Genomic DNA, 19,534 nt, shown 5'->3' on the forward strand with positions numbered 1-19,534 from the left:
ATTGTGCTTGATTAAAAATTACAAATAATAATATGAGCGTATTATTTTAACACGTTTTGCATCCAGTATTCCAACAAAATACCTTTTGCATCACCTAAAACTAATTATAACACTTTCTGGGTTGATTTCTGAACACCAGCTCTTTTGAAAGCCGAAGAACCGGAATCATGGCGGATCCTGGTGGTATTTTACATGAGGGACATTCATAAAATTATTTAATTCCCTTTAAACCAACCCTCAGATGCGTCTTTGCCCCATTTTATCCACTCATTGTGTTGTATATTCAAATGAAATAAAATGTGATTGTTATCAAATATTAAAATGCCGCGGAATTTTTAGTGTTAGTTTTACATCTTGTATGCATCTGATCTATCGATAACAAGAATCACTACTACGCTGATGATACTATCACAGAATCTCAGCCGTGGGAAACCCTCAAAGTATATAATTTCATTTATTATAATAGAAACAATAATTTCATTACCGTTTGTTTCAAATTAGCCATTAACATCATTAGCATAAACAAACATATGAATAGAAAGCAATGAATATTTTCTTTAGGCATTCGCAAACGTGACCTAAACCGAATGGCGATCTCCCTATGGCTGACAAGGACCATAAAAATTGTTTACTGTTAGAAATGCCTACTTAAAATTCTTATCCTATTCGACTGTGAATTTTCAGCATAAAATGCGTACGTTTTCACATGTCGCCGACAACATCTACAGCTGGTAGTAATACTTTTAGCACATGCGTATTTTTTTATTGCTGTTTTTAGCATACTAATATATAATTTGCGTTTTTAAATGGCGTCCCAAAATTTTAATAAAATATGAATTTGCTACAATGTGTACGGTAAACTGTTGCTAACTTAAAAAATAAAAATTTGATAACTGGCAATTTAGGGTTAGTAAACATGGAATACTATACGAGAGAACAACTCGTTTTCATTGCTAATCAATATTTCAAAAGTATCCAGATTTTATACAAAGTATGGTCGGAATATTGAGTTAATTTCATCAACTATGATGAGAGTAATTGAAGCATTCAGGAAGACTTGATCAATTAGTGATGTTAAATTTACCGGCCGTTCAATAAAAATGCGTTGAAATGTTAATGTTAAACCAATAATAGTCAATAAATAGTCAGTTAGAAATAGATTATGTCTGTAATGAATAACTTCGAACGGAAACGAGGTAATGGTGACACCTTTTTACCAGTGAAATGCATTAGAGATGTAAGTATCGACTCTATTAAGCTGCTGGGGTTTTTGATGGAAATTTTTTTATTGTGCTACAGTTGCATTGAATATTAGTATGGATATAATGACCAAAATCTCTCAAAAAAAGAAAAACAATATAATTTTTGATTCACCGAAAAGAATGTGTCTATATACATACTCTAATGTTAATTCTATTAGATATTAAATTTATGAAGTGAATATTTTTCCAATATAAACATAATTTAATACAATTATTTCAGAGATAACTGTTAGTATGGAAAGTATCCATAGGGAACTTACGGATATGCTGTTCTTGGAGACATATAAGTCATCCCTTCAAACATTGTTAAGAAACAGGATTTCTCTAATGCAACTTCCTGACCTAGCTTTAAAATAATACAATTTTTAAAAGCATAAATTAAGGAAGGTTTGTTATTTAAGTTTGTGTATAGACACAAATATTTCAACATTAGGCCACCCATAACAAAACGCTAATAAAAATAGTGTAGAGACAACAAAAGTTGATGGAAAAATGTAAAAGTTAGAATAACATATGATTAGGTTTTAACATAAGATTAGACTTCATGCTAGAAACAGGAATCCAACAAAAATTCCAACAAGCGTTCGCAAAGGCTGTAATTAAGGAATAGCTTGCAAAAAATAAAACGATATTGATTGGCAGTTAGACAATCGTCAATACATTTCGCTGTTCGGTGATAATCAGAAGGTGTTATGTTTTAGTAAGTACGCTAAGTGCGCCAGAATTTTTCATTTAAAATGTCAGTGTATTCTAATGTAACTTTTACAACGTGTGACAGAATGTTGTTCTGCAAGATGATGACTCTGTGGTTTGCTAATAATGTTTTTATGCAAACAATACTTTGTTAAATTGGAGTCGGTAAACATCTGCAGCAATAGTTTCATTCAGTCTTGACAACTTGTAATATCTTTGGTCGCGGGATTGTAGTAGATCTATTTTTCATTGCTAGCCACAATACACCACTCAAAACTCTTCTTTGCCCAGCAAGCGATGAGACCACGATGTTAAAACGGTTTTTCTCCTTTTTTTCTATATCTGGAAGTAGTTGATTAATCAACTACTCAGCTCCCTGAAAATTTATTGATAGTTTAAGCTAGGTTCTTGTCCAATAAGTTTTGCAATTCATTGCCTTTCATCACTGACATAAAAACCACCACTTTTAAATTGTTGAAACCAAAACCAACAATTGGTATATGTTGGAGCAGCTTCACCATAAGTTTCTAAAGCTATTTCGGCGGTCACATAATTCTTCAGATATAATAAAAAAGTGATGAATGTCGAAAATGCAATTGCGAGCGATTCATGTTTTTTTTTTACGTTGATATACATGAAAAATTCAATAATACTAATTTAAAACTTTTATTTTCTGTAGAGAAATGTCCATGACCAATGTCAATGAAACCATCAAATTTACACTTCGATTAGATCGTTTAACAGTTGTTCATATCGATACATTGCTTTTTCATCAATATATATATATATATATATATATATATATATATATATATATATATATATATATATATATATATATATATATATATATATATATATATATATATATATATATATATGGGGTTCAGAGAACTCATTGTGGCAGAAACAAATGTACTAACAACGTGTCCCTGTTTTGTGCGGACTTTGAGCTGGAGTATCATTAGAACCTACTTTTTCAAAAAACGGGGTGGTTATCGTTACATGAAAATTGAATTCCTTCTGTCTAAAATTGACGACATTTATATGGAAATGTGAATTAGATAAACGGTAAAAATTAATTACAGTATGAGATTCAATGCTATATCAACGAAATTCAAAAATATCAAACAAAGTGTGCGTAATGTCAACAAGTGAGAATTAGTGAAGAAAAGCTACTTCCGAACGCTTATTTTGCCATGCGCAATAATGAAGAATGTCCGAAATCCTGCGGAATCAACACCAACGTATTGAGTCGGATGTCAGTAAGTTCATGTAAGCCATTTGCTCGATGTATTATTCTATATGTATTTTGTAATTTAATATAAAAATGTCCAGTAAAAAAGTACACTTTGTATTTTTTTTTATTCAAACTCGGTGTAAATTTTAAGACCCTTCGTACAAAAATACGATAACGATTATTACAGGAATAAGTGAAAACATGAAGTTAACCAAAAGCAAATAATAATTTCATCAACATTTTACGGAATTTTAGTAATAAACATTGATGATAAGGCTATATAATGCAATAAAAAGATAAACTGCCAATCCTTAGACATATTTTGAAATATATATCTGTTATTTAATTAACTAGAAATCGAAATTGAAATATAATTGATTGGGACAAACATTAGTATGTTATTGCAACATTATATTATTACAATCACAAAAACCAATACTTTGTCCTATAAAAACTAAACAAAAGTCACATCAAATATGCGAAAGCTACAAGAAACTTTTCATTCTCACTTTCAGACATATTTCTGCAGACTCTTTTATTACCTTTTTTATGTTTATTTGATCAGCAATGTCATGCTCAATAAGTGAAATGGCCAAGCCATGTTCTGTGGTAGTGGAACGTAAACAGTTCTTAATTAATTTTAATTTAAAGAAACATCTTTTCCCATTTGCAATAGTTATTGATATAATTAGCAATATTCTTAAGGTAATACTGAGGGTTTATGTAAAATTTAAGATTTATTTTTTTATTATTAATTTTAATATTCTTCGATTGCGAATATTTTATCTGTTAATTATGTTGCTATATTATGTTATGGTTATGGCATTATTGTTCCCTTTAATATTTATTATTATATTATTTATTATAATTATATTTATAATACATCAAGCATCTAGTGTATTGATAAATTGTAAAATAAAAAAAAATCTCCTGATACGTATGAGAAAATGTTCTTTTTTTACGCTGTATTGCGGTATAGTTGATTACTAAAAATTAGTATTAACATCAACTTCATGAAGAACCATTCAAGGACTTCCGATCCCATCGAACGCTGTTAAAGAATTTTTAATAATTTAAATTAAGTCAATGCAGAATTTTCAAAATTAATTGAGAAAACAGTAGTGTAGTTTAGAGGAGAAAATATATGAAATTCTATGTGAATAAATCAATTACTTTTTCCGATTTTTCTGTGAGCTTTATTGTTCGGCCTAGCACCGTACACTTTACAAGTTGTAGTTGTAATCTAAAGGTGCTTTGAATTTCTCATTTCCTTCAATATTTGAGGTCATGATATCGTTAGGAAAGATATGAAGACTTTTCCTAACTACAATCAGTATACCGATAAAAATTATAAATACGCTACTTCTTTATACCGTTTTTTCGTTAAATAATGATATGTTCTAAGAATATATGTTATACCACGCAACTGTTAATGGACCTGACTACGAAAACTGTATTTTCGAAGACGAGGCGAGGTGCCATGGCTCATGGTGGTAATGGATAGGGCGTCTAGACAAATCCTTAGTGTCAATTTTGTATCACCATTCAACAAGTCCCCTCTTCTTTCCGCAAAAAAATAATATTTTTAAGTAATTTAAAAGTTTAAATGGTTTAAACCTGTTTCTTCTTTCATAGCTTCGTATAGCGCAATCGATATAATGAATCGATAATTTCATTGACAATTGAACAAAAAAGAGATTGGCGTTGGATTAGGAATCGTTCCCAGTTACGAAGGTTACAAAAGGTGGATTGAAGGTGCTCAAAGACGTCTAGCCATAAACTATTACAAGTAAGAAACCTTCAAGCTTTGAAAAATCTCCCTAGTCCGTGGAATCCCGGCATAAATATCTTAGTTCAGGGTGTAAGGCCATCAAAAGTTGACTGAAGTTGCTGTGAATTAACAGAATTTACTGAAATTTGGACAAAACCTTGTAATTCAGGGTGAACGCCAGCCAACGGTGGATTATACTACCTCAGTTTCTCAGCCCTAGATATAATCTGGAGCCACTAAAACTTGGAAAACCATTCCATACCATAGATATAAAACTGGCGAACTAAGGTACAGGCTATACTCAAATATAATTTTATTAGAACTATAAGTTGTCCATTCTTGTAGTCGTTAATTTAGGATGGAGGTGTTATATCACAAGACTATTAACGAGTCTGACTAAGTATATATTCGAAGATGAACATCATATATACGAATTTTTGGTGCTCTAAAGTTGTTATAGTTCTTAAAATAATCTTATGATATTTTGTTATAATGTTCAGTGGCGTAGCAAGTTACACTTATTAATACTTTGTTGATTATTGAATGTTAATTCTTGAGGTAGTTTGTATATATTTTAATATGTTTAAATACATTTAAATACAGATAGTTATTATTTTAATTAATATCATATATCAAACATATCTCTGATATTATATTGAAAATACCGCGAAAACCAATTTTAGAAACATATCATCCTAAAATTAGTTCTTTTACACTACTATGAAAGAAACATGACCACAGGGCGATTACTAGTATCAAGAATTATTTTAATAATAACTCAAAAGCTATATAATATTTTTATGTGTTATTTGACCTAAGATAATGAATATTATCATCTAGAAAATATATATTTTCCAAAATAAACCAAAATAATTTAAAACAGAAAGAAGTGCGCATGTGCTATTTCGGATGAACCAGCTCACAAGACTTTATAGTAATGGCGTGTGATAAAACCAGCGGTATGCTCCATAGAGTAATATATAGAGTGTTAACTTAATATAAATAATTTAAGAATTGTTTGCGTTTCAGCAGAAAGACGTCATTTCGCTGAATTTCATTGGTTAGTTTAAATTACCATTACAGGCACCTGTCATGAAAATAAGGGGAGCATTTCATTGATTGACGATTTCATACCTATCACGTGACTAATCTCTGACGTCACATTCTACTGACCAATTAAATTTTAAATAAAACCAAAATGTATCAAAATTTTTCAAAACCATTTATTAATATAAAATTCTGTACAAATAGAAAAATTATATATCAAAAAGCTAAATAAGATGTATTAAAATTTCTAATCTTCTTGTTCGCTCATACTGAAAGCAAAGCAACACAGCTGAAAGTCTGTTAATATTTTACCTACTTGTTCAACACAAGAATGTATTAAGGCAAGTTATTATTTTTATAATGTTATTTCGAAAATGATGGAATAGATAATTAAAACAGTTAAATCGTATGTATATACGTCAGAATGGAGAAAACATACCAAAAAGTAACACTTTAAAGAACAGCAACAAAAAATTTGAACATATGATATATTTCAAAATTACTAGTGTGAGATTATGGTAAAATCGAGGAGTTAAAAAGACAGCTTAGGCATCTACTAACAATATAATAAAACAAGCATGATAATCTCTTGTTTATAAAATCAAGCTCACCTTGTTGAAAAAGTTATCTCGGTTAAGGAACCTTAAGCCAAAATATTAATTATAAGTATCTTGACCAATATACACTTGTTTCAAGTAAATGAACCCCTTCAAAATAATTAAGTTTTAAATTGATGGCACTTTACAAACAACTTTTTAAAGGGTAACAAAAACTTTTCATGTAGTATAATTACATTTACCTTCAATGTAATTTTACCATTGCCTCATTTGGACACACTTTGGATTTAGAGTGTGGGTAATATGTTCATAATTTCTTCTGTTATATTACTGTAAATAATAATATATATGAACACAAATTCTTTATATAAATAATTGTATACGTATCAGGTAAAAGTCACACAAATCTTTGATCTTGCTAACTTGGGGTGTTTCTTCCAAGGAAAACTACGTCCGATTTTTATTTCCGCACAAACACTGGATACACAACACTTTTGAGAATGAAGATACATGAAAATCGAATAATAGTGATTATATTTAAGACACAAGAATGCTACTTGTATTTTATATTAGACACACAAAAGTGTCGTCGTAAACAAACTGAAACCAACAATGGCGTTATAGAAATGAACCAATTAAATGCCTTCGTAAGCCAATTCAAATGAACCAATCAAAAAAGTGGTCTCAGAGCCGCCATTGAATGGACCACGCAAAACATTTCCTCGATTATGCCTATTTAAGTTAAACCTCTATATTAGGTATACTGATGTGCCAGCGATTCAGCAAGTCGCCACTTCTTTTTGTAAAATATAGTTTTAAAAATAAATTAAAAAATTGTTTTTCCGCACTGGTTTGTCAGAACTGATTGATTCAAATACAAATGAAAAGTAGCCATAAACTGATTTTTAATTAAGATTGTATTAAGCTACATATTAAATATGTTATATTTAAAAAAAAGTAAACTGGTTAAATTCCATCTTCCCAATTCCAATTATCTCTTTAACTTCTTCATTTTCTCTAATAAATCTAGCCTCTGTTAGTTTATTCCCCCGCAGGGAATGCGTCCTATCACATGATAATTTCCTATATATAACGGTAAATATCGATACGTTTTATTATTTTTTCACTCTACGTTTCTAATTTTATAATATTCACAGTACCAAAACGTGGCTGTTAATTATAGTTGAGCCAGTCATAAAACACCGATGTTTAATGACGGTGCCACCTGTTATTTCTCCATCATCTGCCTTGCCGAATATAAAATAATTACCTCGGTTCGTCTCGCAGGAGGAGTCACGATTCAAGAAGTATACTTCAAAAAAATTATACGAATTTAGAAGTATTCTGAACCAGTTTTTTGGGAGTGTAAACTACAGGATCCGTTAAAACTAAATTATTTAACTTAGTGTTATTTGTTTAACGCCATTACGATGATTTATTTTTGAACAATTACGTTCGATTTTATTTATGGCACTCAAGAGCGGACAAGAGTCGTTGGTCTAATTAATATTTTCTTTATTTTCTAGTTATCCGCTTTTAACATAATCACATGCTTACACCATTGGAAAGAATTACAAAAAGACGCTTTTTTCGGTTTATTTTCTTACTTTCTATTATAGAATAGTGCATCTTCGTTCTCATTTATTTTAGCTTCCGTCCAGGTTAATTTTGTTAATTATCCATTCCTCAAGCAGAATCAGCAAAATACCTTGGAATCCATCTTGACGGTAGATTAAATTGGAAGCATCACGTTAGACAAAAAGCAAAACACGTTAGAACCAAAATAAAACAACTATACTGGTTAGTCGGAAGATACTCTCAACTTAATCTAAAATCAGAGAGGTTGATCTATAATACAATTATAAAGCCAATTTGGACCTATGGAGTGCAAATATGGGGTTGCACTAAAAATTCAAATCAGTTCGTCATACAGCGCTGTCAAAACAAGGTTCTTCGATTGATTACCAATGCCTATCGCTATGTAACCAATGAAGAACTGCACGATGACCTGGAAATCAAATGGATTTGCGAAGTTGTGCAGGATTTCGCCTTGAAACACGAAATAAGATTACTAAATCATACTAACGTGGAAGCAATAAAACTGCTGGACAGCGCGCAGGATGTCAGGAGATTGAAACGAACAAAACCATACGAACTTGTGTCAACATTTAGTGTGTACTATTAGTGTAAACTATAGCTATAAGTTAATAATTAATAAATAATTATAATTTTATAATTGAGGAATACATTGTGATGTATTTTCTCGCACTCGTATTGCTTGTTAATTAATCCAAGTACATAGGAAAAGTACTAATAAATTAATTGTAAATTAAGATTGTACTAAACGTATCTAATAAAGGTGTTATATAAAACAAAAAAAAATATTTTAGCTGAGACTTTTTATTTGAACTTTAAGTAATGTCATTAAAACCTATAGAATTCTACGGTGACCAAAAAAAAAGTAAAACGTAAAAATTATAGTATTATTCATCATTAATTTCCTTGTCGGCCAAATTATCAAAAAGGAATATTATTTGAGTGGTTTGCGTTAATCTACTCGTTTAAGTATTCATGAAGTCAGAATTATGGACCAAAAACGATTGCTATTGAAAACTACGCCATGACTATATAACTTCTGATTCTTCTCGAAACTCAAACCACTGCTGCGAAGAGATTACTTTGAACCAGTTAAACAATGTTTTGTGTTACTTTCGGTTGTTTCCATATTACTGGAATTATAAAAGAGCTTGGATAAAAAACGATTAAGAAGAGTATGATCACGTATAGTTATTTTTTTTTTGCAGAGAAAACAAAGTAATGTTTTACTTACACGCTCTATCGGAAGGTAGGCTGTGAAAGGAAAATCCGACATATGTAAAAATTTCATTCCAACGAAAATCCGACATATGTAAAAATTTCATCCCAACATAGATTATAGTTTCCTTTGTTTACAAGGTATTTATTTTTTCGAAATTACAATATCGATTTAATATGATGTTTGGTAAAGAAAAAGAAAATTTGTTCTTGCTTAAAGATCGTAATCAATTGATATGGTTCTGGAGACATAGTATATCATTATATTGAAGGTAATTCTAGAAGTTGTTAAGATTTTTTTTGTAAATTTTAATGGCATTGACTTCTGATTAACTTCAGATTTCATTAGTAGATGCATTTTTTAACAAGCTAACACTTTTTTAACACATCTTTTAAGACACATGTTTCTTAGAATTTTAATTGGGACTCCCATATGAGCTATCTGCAAGGGCGAGATCGATGAATGAAATTAAATGAATAAACACCCGAAGAAGAGATTGATGCATTCAAAACCTATATTTTGGGGTTCATTTGGAGTGTCAAACTGTAACGGAATTTGGTTCCAACGCATTGGCTTCCACGAATAATATATTTTTTTATAAACTACATTTCGATCATCACTGTTTTTTTTATTAGACCAGAAATATAAATAGCAATCTTCGTATATGCTAATTTAACCTTTAAATTTTTATTTTCAGTATATTAATATACCTCTTGTCAATAACAATTAGATGTTAGGTCATTGAATTTATTATATTTTAACAACCTATAATAAAAATTATAACTCTTATAATAATTTTCTTATGATAAATTCTACGCTTGAAAAAAATGTTATACAGTGCTACAATTTGAAAGTGTTATAAATAAGACTAATGTAATTGTAGAGAACTATTACACAAACTTTTAATTAACCTCAAACTATTTTACTTTATTTTAAATGGAAATTTGCAGCTAAAAAATGACGAATCACATTAATGAATGATAACCAGATTTCGTAGAACCCGTGCCGTTTTAATGGTGCGATATAACACCTCCATCTTGAAGAAATGACTGAAGAAGTACGTTGTAGTTGTTGAAGATGTGTACCGGACAGTTTTCAGTTGTAATAAAATTGTCATTGAAGTAAAAAAAGTGAGTGACTAATGCACGTTTTTCCGTCAGTTTGCCTTTAATGATCTTCTCAAATATATTTTCTTCTCTTTTAACCGCATATCCATGGTATAGCTTGGTTTCAAGTTTTGGTGTCCTCAAACTCCAGTAGTTCACGGTCGAGCAACTGAATTAGTTCAATTCTGTTTCGGTGGCCGTACATCCTGAAGTGCTCAGATCACAGCAGGGCGATATACCTATGTTCTCACAAATTTCGAACTTCAGCCCGTCTTCGCGCCTATGCGTATTTTAGAGCAACGTCAGTATATTTCGGTGGTCTTAGAGCTTGAACTGCTATGCTTTTGCTCCAGAAAAATATATCAAGGATATATACAAATATATCTTTGTATAACTTTGACTGAACTGAACGATCAAATATTCTTGATATATAAGTTGAGTTTGGTTAATAACATTACAATACCTGCAAAATATTTACAATATTGTTTTAGCGCCTAATTTTTCTTAAACCGTAAACATTTTCCTTCAAAACGTGTCTTCTGTACTAATCGGCATTCTTAAGAATGGAAATGTATTTTTTCTTTATAATTAATGATGATGATTTGATAACACATAATGAACATTTTCTTCCATTGAAGCAGTAGGTATAGGTCCTGTAATTGGTTCATTTAGAGTAGAATCTGAATAACGAAAAATATGCTTCAATCGCAGAACGGCGTTTAACCATTAAACCCTTTAGTTGTATCGATTAAGTTTCCTCCCAAGTGCTTCATATTAATCCTTATAATGCAATCAACATTTCCTATAGGCCTATAGGCCTAAGACATTGCCTATAAGCAATCATAAATATAAATTAAACATACATAGCTATATGGGAAAATCGCATTGACCATTACCCTACTCTACTGCTCTTTTTACTAAATTGATTAACTGTTATTAAGATGATACTACAAAAGTATTAATCGTTTGTTAATGTTACATATACACATTTTTTATTTTAAACGGAATACATATTTTTTTTGTATGTAAATTTTTCATTGAATTATTTCACGTAGAATGTCTTCAAGTGTTGTAATTATTGTTCTATTATTTATAAAATAGTAATGCTTAAGTTGCATTTTGTTGCAATCACTATATATTTTTCCATACTTAATTATAAATACACATTAATAGCAAATTGTTATTATGCTGATATGTAAAAAATTATTTAGTTTACGTTCTTTTCTACAATACTAAGATTTATGAAAACGGAGTTATTAATATTTTGGGTGTGAAATTAAAACACCTGTTATACTCGTACGTATTATATCCTATAAATTGTTTTAATCGCTTGAGATTATAATCACTTTGAATAAAAGCAATAGAATCAGGTATTTATTATATTAGAAACATCTAATTAGGTTCTAACAATGTTAAATTTGCGAGAAATGTTTTTATAAAATTAAAAGAAAAGTGCCGTTGAACTTTGGCAATTTCAATATATAAATACTGATTGAGACCATCTAAATTTAAAACCATCTGGTTTCGGGTGTGCCAGTTTGGCATCATTTTATGGGATGATATTGTATTCTATGGATTGATATTGATAATATATTCTTGTTTGTATTTTAGGAGTTTAAGTTGTTACTGATGCCGAAAGTTTATTTTCTGAAGCTTTCGGTGATTGTAAGTTGATACCAATGGCATATTTGTTTCTCGATGTATTTGGTTGTTTTTAATACACCATGGGGCAATCAGAATCATAGTCACGCATCTTATTTTGGAAAACTTGCTCTTTTTTCTTACCTTGGTGGATTTGGGGATTGGAGTGGATTTTAGGAAACGTGATTATATTTGAGGACCATACAGAAAAGAGGATCGCAAAGTGTAAGCCATGATAATTTCTGGTTTGTTACTCGTTAGTCGGTATACTAAATAGCGAGAACCATGGCTTAACAATGGCTTCAGTGTCAAACTAAATATCATCAACATTTCAAGAGAACAATTTATTGCGGTATGCAAAATCAATTGAGGTTGAGACTAGAGACGTAGAGGTGACTCAAAAAGAAGGAAAATAAATATTATCTGATCTAATATAAGATTGGATTGTAAAATCTTATTTTAAAAACAAGAAGGGGGTAATACTATAAGTGTGAATATTACTGTCCTATGCAAAAATAATGCAGTATTTGTTAACATCAAAAGGGTGTATTGTTATTTTCTAGGTTGCTAAAACTTATGAGAGTCGATCATTATAAAGGCTAAAAAATGCAACAACATATTTTTGTCAGTTAGAGATATCTTTATTCAGTTGAATTTTGTCTGGAAAATATTTCCAGTGTTATAACATACTGTGTTAACATATATGAATAATATTTTAAAATAAAATCTTCTGATTATAACAAAAGTTATTTTTTAATAAAAAGGTCACCTTAACAACATCATCAACATTTTTTAAAAAACTTATTTGCTTATATCTCGTGTTAAGCATATTTCATTTAAATAATTAAATTAGTTAAATGTTGGTAAACTTTCTTGAAATTCAAATTGCCACTAATATCCGTTCCACAAACCAGAATAAAAATAGTAAATACTATATAAATTATTTTAGAATGTAGGAAAGTGAAATTAGTTTGTTTTGTTTGATTATATATTTGACTCTCTACCAAGTATTGTTGGTCCGTTTTGGTATATTCAGAATGAAGATAGTCATCAGTTTTTGGGAATTTGTCAAGAAATAAATTAGGACAATTGCCAGAAATGTTACTAAATGTCAAACTAAAAAATATATTTTGATACCTACAGTGCACTATAGTAATTATATTGTCGAAATGTTGAACTGCTGCCTGGTTTAGTTTATGTGTTTATATAGTAATATTAGTATTGAAAGTAATTTTTTTTTTATAATTTACAAGTAGTTATCGTTACTATCCTTTGATAAGTTCAGAATGAGGATCGTCATCAGATTTAGTGTATTACTTTAAAGAAAAAAAAAGGAGAATTGCCTGAAGTATCACTAAAACAAAAAATGCCAAAACAAAAAAATATTATAATTTGTTTGTCACTAGCTGCCTGGTTTAGTTTATAAATTATTTTTTATATACAACAATTTTTGTCATTTTTATGTTAATATTGATGAGTGATAAAATACATATATTTGAAAGAGAACGTTCCGTTCAAATACGGCTACTCATCCAGAAATTATTGTACGTATTCCTGATATTATAAGTAAACAGAAAAAGAAGAAGTGACAGTGACGTTAGACTGCTGAGACTGTTGAAACAATCATATTATTAAAGATAATATAAGATATCGAAAAATGATGAACTAAATGTATCAAACCGAAAGACGTTTTCATCTAGTACTAATAAGTATTCATTAAAGGCTAAAAAGTAATTTCGGTTTTTCCTAATTTTTTATGATTCAGTTTAAACGTGAATGTCTCTAGTAATATTTATTCTATGAAGCAATTTTATAATACGACAAAAGATCCATAGAACATTCCAGTTATAGAATGTTAAGGGTGTACAATATCAAAAATGTTTAACTAAACTAGTACAATAATATATTTTGCGCATACAAACACCAGGTACGAAGATACCGTCAGTCTTTTACTCAGTCAAAAGTTTTTGAGCTTTGAAAATTGAGACTTTTTTACTTCCAAAAAGAAATATATGTGTTATTTATGGCGATGGGTGCTTAAGCGAACGCCAGTGTCTGAATTCGTTTTCTCGTTTTCATTCCGGAAATATCGATATTATAGATGAACCTCACCATGACTGGAAATCGTTGAAAAAGTTAATGATATTCTTTAAAAAATCGAGGTGGACAGTAGAAATTTTCGCCTTCCGAATCGAGCTTTTTACATCTCGCGGCAACGCTTACAACGACCATAAGACAATTTTGAATCATTCTGAACCAAATGGAATCCAAAAGAAGGTCGATATTTAGGTTACATATGAATTAAGAATGAAAAAAAATAATGGCTTGAGTTTTCATTTGTGAATGGCGGGTATTTTTTAAAAGAAAGACTGCAGGCGACGAAAAGTGGCTCACGTATGACACTAATGTACAAAAAGAATAGTTATAGAAGCCCGGAGAACTTTTACTTCCAAGTATTTCGTGGAATTAGAAAGGAATTGTTCATCATGAGTTTCTTAAATCAATCATTTTCCTACATTTATAGCATTTCGGTAGAATGTCTAAGAGTTTTGTGTTTAACGGATACGAAGCATCAGAAATTAAACTAACATTACACGACTTGTGCTAAAGCCAGAATGTAAGAGATTGTTCAAAGGAAATAAACATAATTTAAGATGTTTATGAATATACATATGGATTCGGTTTTGAATTACATCTTGACATGCTTGAATGAAGAATATTATCTGAGCAAAAAGCAGCTGGAGAAAACAATTTTCTATAAAAAAGAATATATAGAAACAATGGAATAAATGTCTCATTGTTGTAGGATGACAATAATTTATTTGTTCAGGGATGTATAATATAACATATATTTTTTCCACACATTATGTAATTGTTCTTTATCCTAACTGTGGAAAATACTGCATTAATTTTTAAGATACGTAATCATAAATACTGACAAACCTTCATCAGAGCTACATCCTCCTTCCCAAACGTAATCCTTTCGTTAAACACACTGGCACCATCGAATTTAGGCTCCACCAACGTGGGGGGCATCTTTCGCGAATCTTTATTCTCCTAATCCCGCAGCAGAATCGCCGTCATATCAAAATAAACCGCTGTCAAACCCAACGAGACAATTACTCCGACGACCGTTCTAATCCGTGTGTAATTGTCGACTAATTGAAGAAACTCCAAACAATTGCGTTGAGTACAAATCAAATCATCACCGAACGCATTCCAAAATAGGCGTGATATCGTTGACCTCTTAAATAACGCCGGTATGGAATTCGCGGTCAGACTTTTGATCGGCTTCGATTAGCATACGACCTGGACGATTAAAGAAAACAATGTCGTTCGGATACAGTTAAGCCTAATTAAGAAATCGATACTGTTTCTAATCTGTTATTGTTTACGTGATTGCTGGTAATGGAAATCGAGTAAAAATTTCACTGTATCTGTTTTGTGTTACGCTGCCGATTTGGTGTTACGCCAAAAACAACTTCGGGTAGAAATCCATTCATTTCGCTGGTTTATTCGTTCTTTTTTGCATGCAAAATAAGTTCTGAATGGTATGATACAAAAGCGTCTGTTGTTGGCAAAAATGATGCCATATAATAATATAATTCAACTACTTCACAACAAAATTAATTTGCTCCATCACCTGACGTCCACGTTGCGTAGAAGAATTTGTCCTCCGGTAAATCTTAGTAATCATGAACTCCCGCAAGCGGATAATGTTAAATATCTGGGAATGCATCTGGATCGACGCTTAAATTGGAAGAAACACGTATTGATAAAGCGTAAACAACTTGGGCTAAAACTGAAACTGGAACTGGAACTAAACTGATAAAGTGGCTTATAGGGCGTAAACCTAAATTATCTTTGGATAATATGATATTAATGTATGTTAAGTCAATTATTATGCCCATATGGACGGACGCATGATATCGAACTGTGGGATACTACCAGCAAATCCAATATGGCCATTCTTCAGAGATTACAAAATAAAGTGCTACATGTCATCGTGATGCGGGGCATATAGTATGGACACTGAAATATCTCAAAATATGAAAATATAATATTGAGTTAATCAAAAAATAAACCGTCCTCATACGAAACGGGTGATGAATCAAGATCAGCTTGATATTAGTTCTATCAGACATTAAATAGATGAAATGTATAAAAACAATGAGTACTTTTTTAATATAAACGTAATTTAATACAATTATTTCAAAGGAAACTGTTAGCGAAGAGGTCAAATTGAACTTCCTGATATTGCTTTTAAAAGAATAAAAATTTTAAAAGAAGATTTATTATTTCAATTTATGTATTTAGTTGAGACATGATAATTTCAGAATTGGACCAACATACCCAATAGTCACTCATGGCAAGATGATAATAAAAATAGTGTTATGACAACAAAAGTTGATGAAAAAGGTAAATATAGAAATAACAGTTGATCAGGTTTTATTAGTCATAAAATTGATTAATAATTCATTTCATATGTATTGTACTTTGTGCTGGAAACAGGAATGGTTTGGATGAACTCGATAAGACACATTGAAGACAGAAATGGAATTGTAAACAAATGTTAGATAGATTGGAAATTAACAGCTTACTTACTCACTAAAATGAAACTTTCTGAATATGATATGTTTCAATGCTGCCAATTTCTAGGGCAAGGTTAATGAGAATGGAAACAAGGAAATGTGAGTATTATAATATGAGTGTGAGGGAGTATAAATTAATATATGATAACTGCAAGAAATCTTATTGTAGAGTTTATGTACATAGATATGTGTGTAATTGTTCAGAATATACATGAGCATTTGGTTAAAATGTGTTAGGTGAGAAAGAATAGTAACTGTTTTGCAGATATGGCAAATGCATTAAGGATTTTTATCAAGAAAGATGAATACAGGTATTAATAGAACAAACGAAGGAGAAATACATTGATATCAAAATGTCTTTATAAGGAAACACTGTACAGAAGGACACAAGAACTAAGATTAAAAGGTAAATATTAGTGCTGGGATCAATCGACTGAAATCGACTATCGACTGTTCAGTGATTGACTACTTTTACTATCGACTATTTCAGTCGCTATTTTTGATTCGACTGTTTTTATTACCATTTACTATCGACTGTTTCAGTCGTTTACTTTTAGTTACTATTTTCGGTTCAACTAGTTCATACGACTGATTTTTAACATTCTGGCCTTCCGTCCTAGCCGTGACCTTGAAAGTAATGCGTCGAATTTATGTTTATATAGATTTCTATGTAATATATGTGATTTTATGTTTTTTTTATAGTTTGCTTGTGAATAACTATATATTGTAAATTTATATAGCAGCATTTTGGAACGCTAGTTTTCGAGGGTAAAAAAAATTAAATTGTAAATGATAAATAGTAAGATACTTTTGACTGGCAAAATAGGTAATACTTTGGACTGGTATAATAGGTAATACTTTTTTGATAAACTTTCACGACTTTTGTCAAAGCGTCTTGTTTGTCGAAACTTTTTTCCTAAAATCTTGAAAACTAAAATTAGGCTCCAAAGGTTTCAGAAATTGCATAGATCCAAAAGATTTGAAGAATTTTTTACCGCAACAGAAAATTTCTTTTAAAAATATTAACGGTAAAGAGGTGAATAAAGTATATTAAATATTTGTAATAAATACATTTTCTGATAGGAAAACTCAACTTTAATATTCAACAATTTATTTTGTTGGCCATTAAGAAGAGCACCTCAGTTTTTATTTATTAATGAATGGACCATCTTAACAGAATGTGTTCAACTTTTAAAGCCCATTGAAATAATGTCCACCGAGTTATGCCGGTTAATAAGAGGACTGCAACATTCCATCAAATCCAGGATTTTAACAAGTGAATGGGGAAAAAATGACAAAATTGTCTATTAGATGTCATCAATAAGACTGGCAATTTTAGAAATGAATACGATATGCGGGAAATCCACATTTTTAGATCCTAGATTTAAAAAAGGATTTGGTATTGCAAATAATGCTGAGGCGATACAAAAAGTTATCACAACTCGAAATTCGAGACAAAACTACTAACCAAGAATTTATTGACACCTGGAGATATTTTGATAAAAAAAAATGGCTAGAATGAAAGAAGTAATTACTCCAAGTACTGCAGCAACTTTACAGATTTAGCAGTATTTGGAAATTCCATTTATTGGGCGTTTAGAAAACCCATTGGATTTTTGGCAAACCCATAAAATGAAACTACCTGAATTATATCAGTTACACGTAAAATATTCCTCTATACCCGCAACATCTGTCCCCTGGGAACCAGTTTTTTCAAAATCTGGGCAAATAATTAACGATCGAAGAAATCGCCTCCCGGGAGAAAAGTTGATCATGATAATATTCACAATAATTTTAAAATATTTCCGTTCAAAAATAAATAAAACTTTTATTTCAAAAGGGTTTGGTTGTTATTGTACGATAATTTTTAGGTTCATCATGGATTAGATTTTTCAATGATTAGGTTTACATTTTATTTAGTAGTTATGGTTATTGAAAATCTTTAGTTTTTAGGTTTTATTTAAGTTGTCTTGTACTATTTATATTTATTATTGCTATGTTATTTAAGAATAGTAATTAATATATTAAAACACGATAAAACATTTGTGGTCTTATTGTGTATTTGTGGTAGAATGGAATATCCCCTTTTACACATCCACAGAACATTCAGTATAAAAGTAATCCTACTTGTTTTAAAATTATATTATTTATTACATGATAATAGAAATTAGTATTTTGTTTTCCTTTTCTTTTTTAAAGTTATCACGTGAATGAATATATATACATCTCTGTCTCGCTTATACCACAATTGGAGAATATAAAGACATTTAAAATTAACTGCTCCAAGCATTTATCTTCGTCCTTTCCTATCTCACATTTTATACAGACAAGAATTCGTACATCTTCATCTGACATCACGAATGAAAAGAAAACAGTCCAACCGTGCATTTGACTGAAAATAATATTATTTTCAGTCGCTATTTTCTTTACTATCGACTGTTTTGCGACTATCGACCGTTTCGACTGTTTTCAGTCGATAGTTCCCAACGCTAGTAAATATGCTCTATGCCTAATGAAAGTATGATATACGGACACAACTATAAACGCGACTATAACTCTAACTCATAGGTGGTATGGAAGAGAGTTCAATGTATATATAATCAAACACAACCGTAACCTACAAACTATTATAACTGTCTACTTAATTGTAGTTTTAAGTCCTTCGATGTTATTTGCATTACATTTAACATACTATAGTATAAAAATAAATTATGTTTGATAACAGTATTTTTATTTCACTATTTTATTTAGATTAGAATTTTGTTGTATGTCAAAGTCAAATTTAACTAAAACTCACAGTTGATACAGCT

The 19,534-nt window shown here is 30.3% G+C and overlaps 1 protein-coding gene across 2 annotated transcripts in view; it reads right to left on the bottom strand.

The window, feature by feature from the left end:
- Window positions 1-19,534, bottom strand: part of ck (unconventional myosin-VIIa ck) — a 98,111-nt gene that overhangs the window by 41,097 nt on the left and 37,480 nt on the right. The window contains exon 1 of one of the 2 annotated variants that reach the window (XM_076414164.1): window positions 15,076-15,212. The exons of the other annotated variant lie outside the window; for it this stretch is intronic. Within the exon in view, the coding sequence (XP_076270279.1) occupies window positions 15,076-15,168 (93 nt within the window). The 5' untranslated portion in view covers window positions 15,169-15,212. Of the gene's footprint in view, window positions 1-15,075; window positions 15,213-19,534 lie in introns of those variants that run through there. 2 annotated transcript variants of the gene reach the window in all.

The sequence above is a fragment of the Rhynchophorus ferrugineus genome, unplaced genomic scaffold (assembly GCF_030347505.1).
Source record: "Rhynchophorus ferrugineus isolate W39M unplaced genomic scaffold, kcgeb_rfMv2 rfM9, whole genome shotgun sequence".
NCBI classification, from domain to species: domain Eukaryota; kingdom Metazoa; phylum Arthropoda; class Insecta; order Coleoptera; family Curculionidae; genus Rhynchophorus; species Rhynchophorus ferrugineus.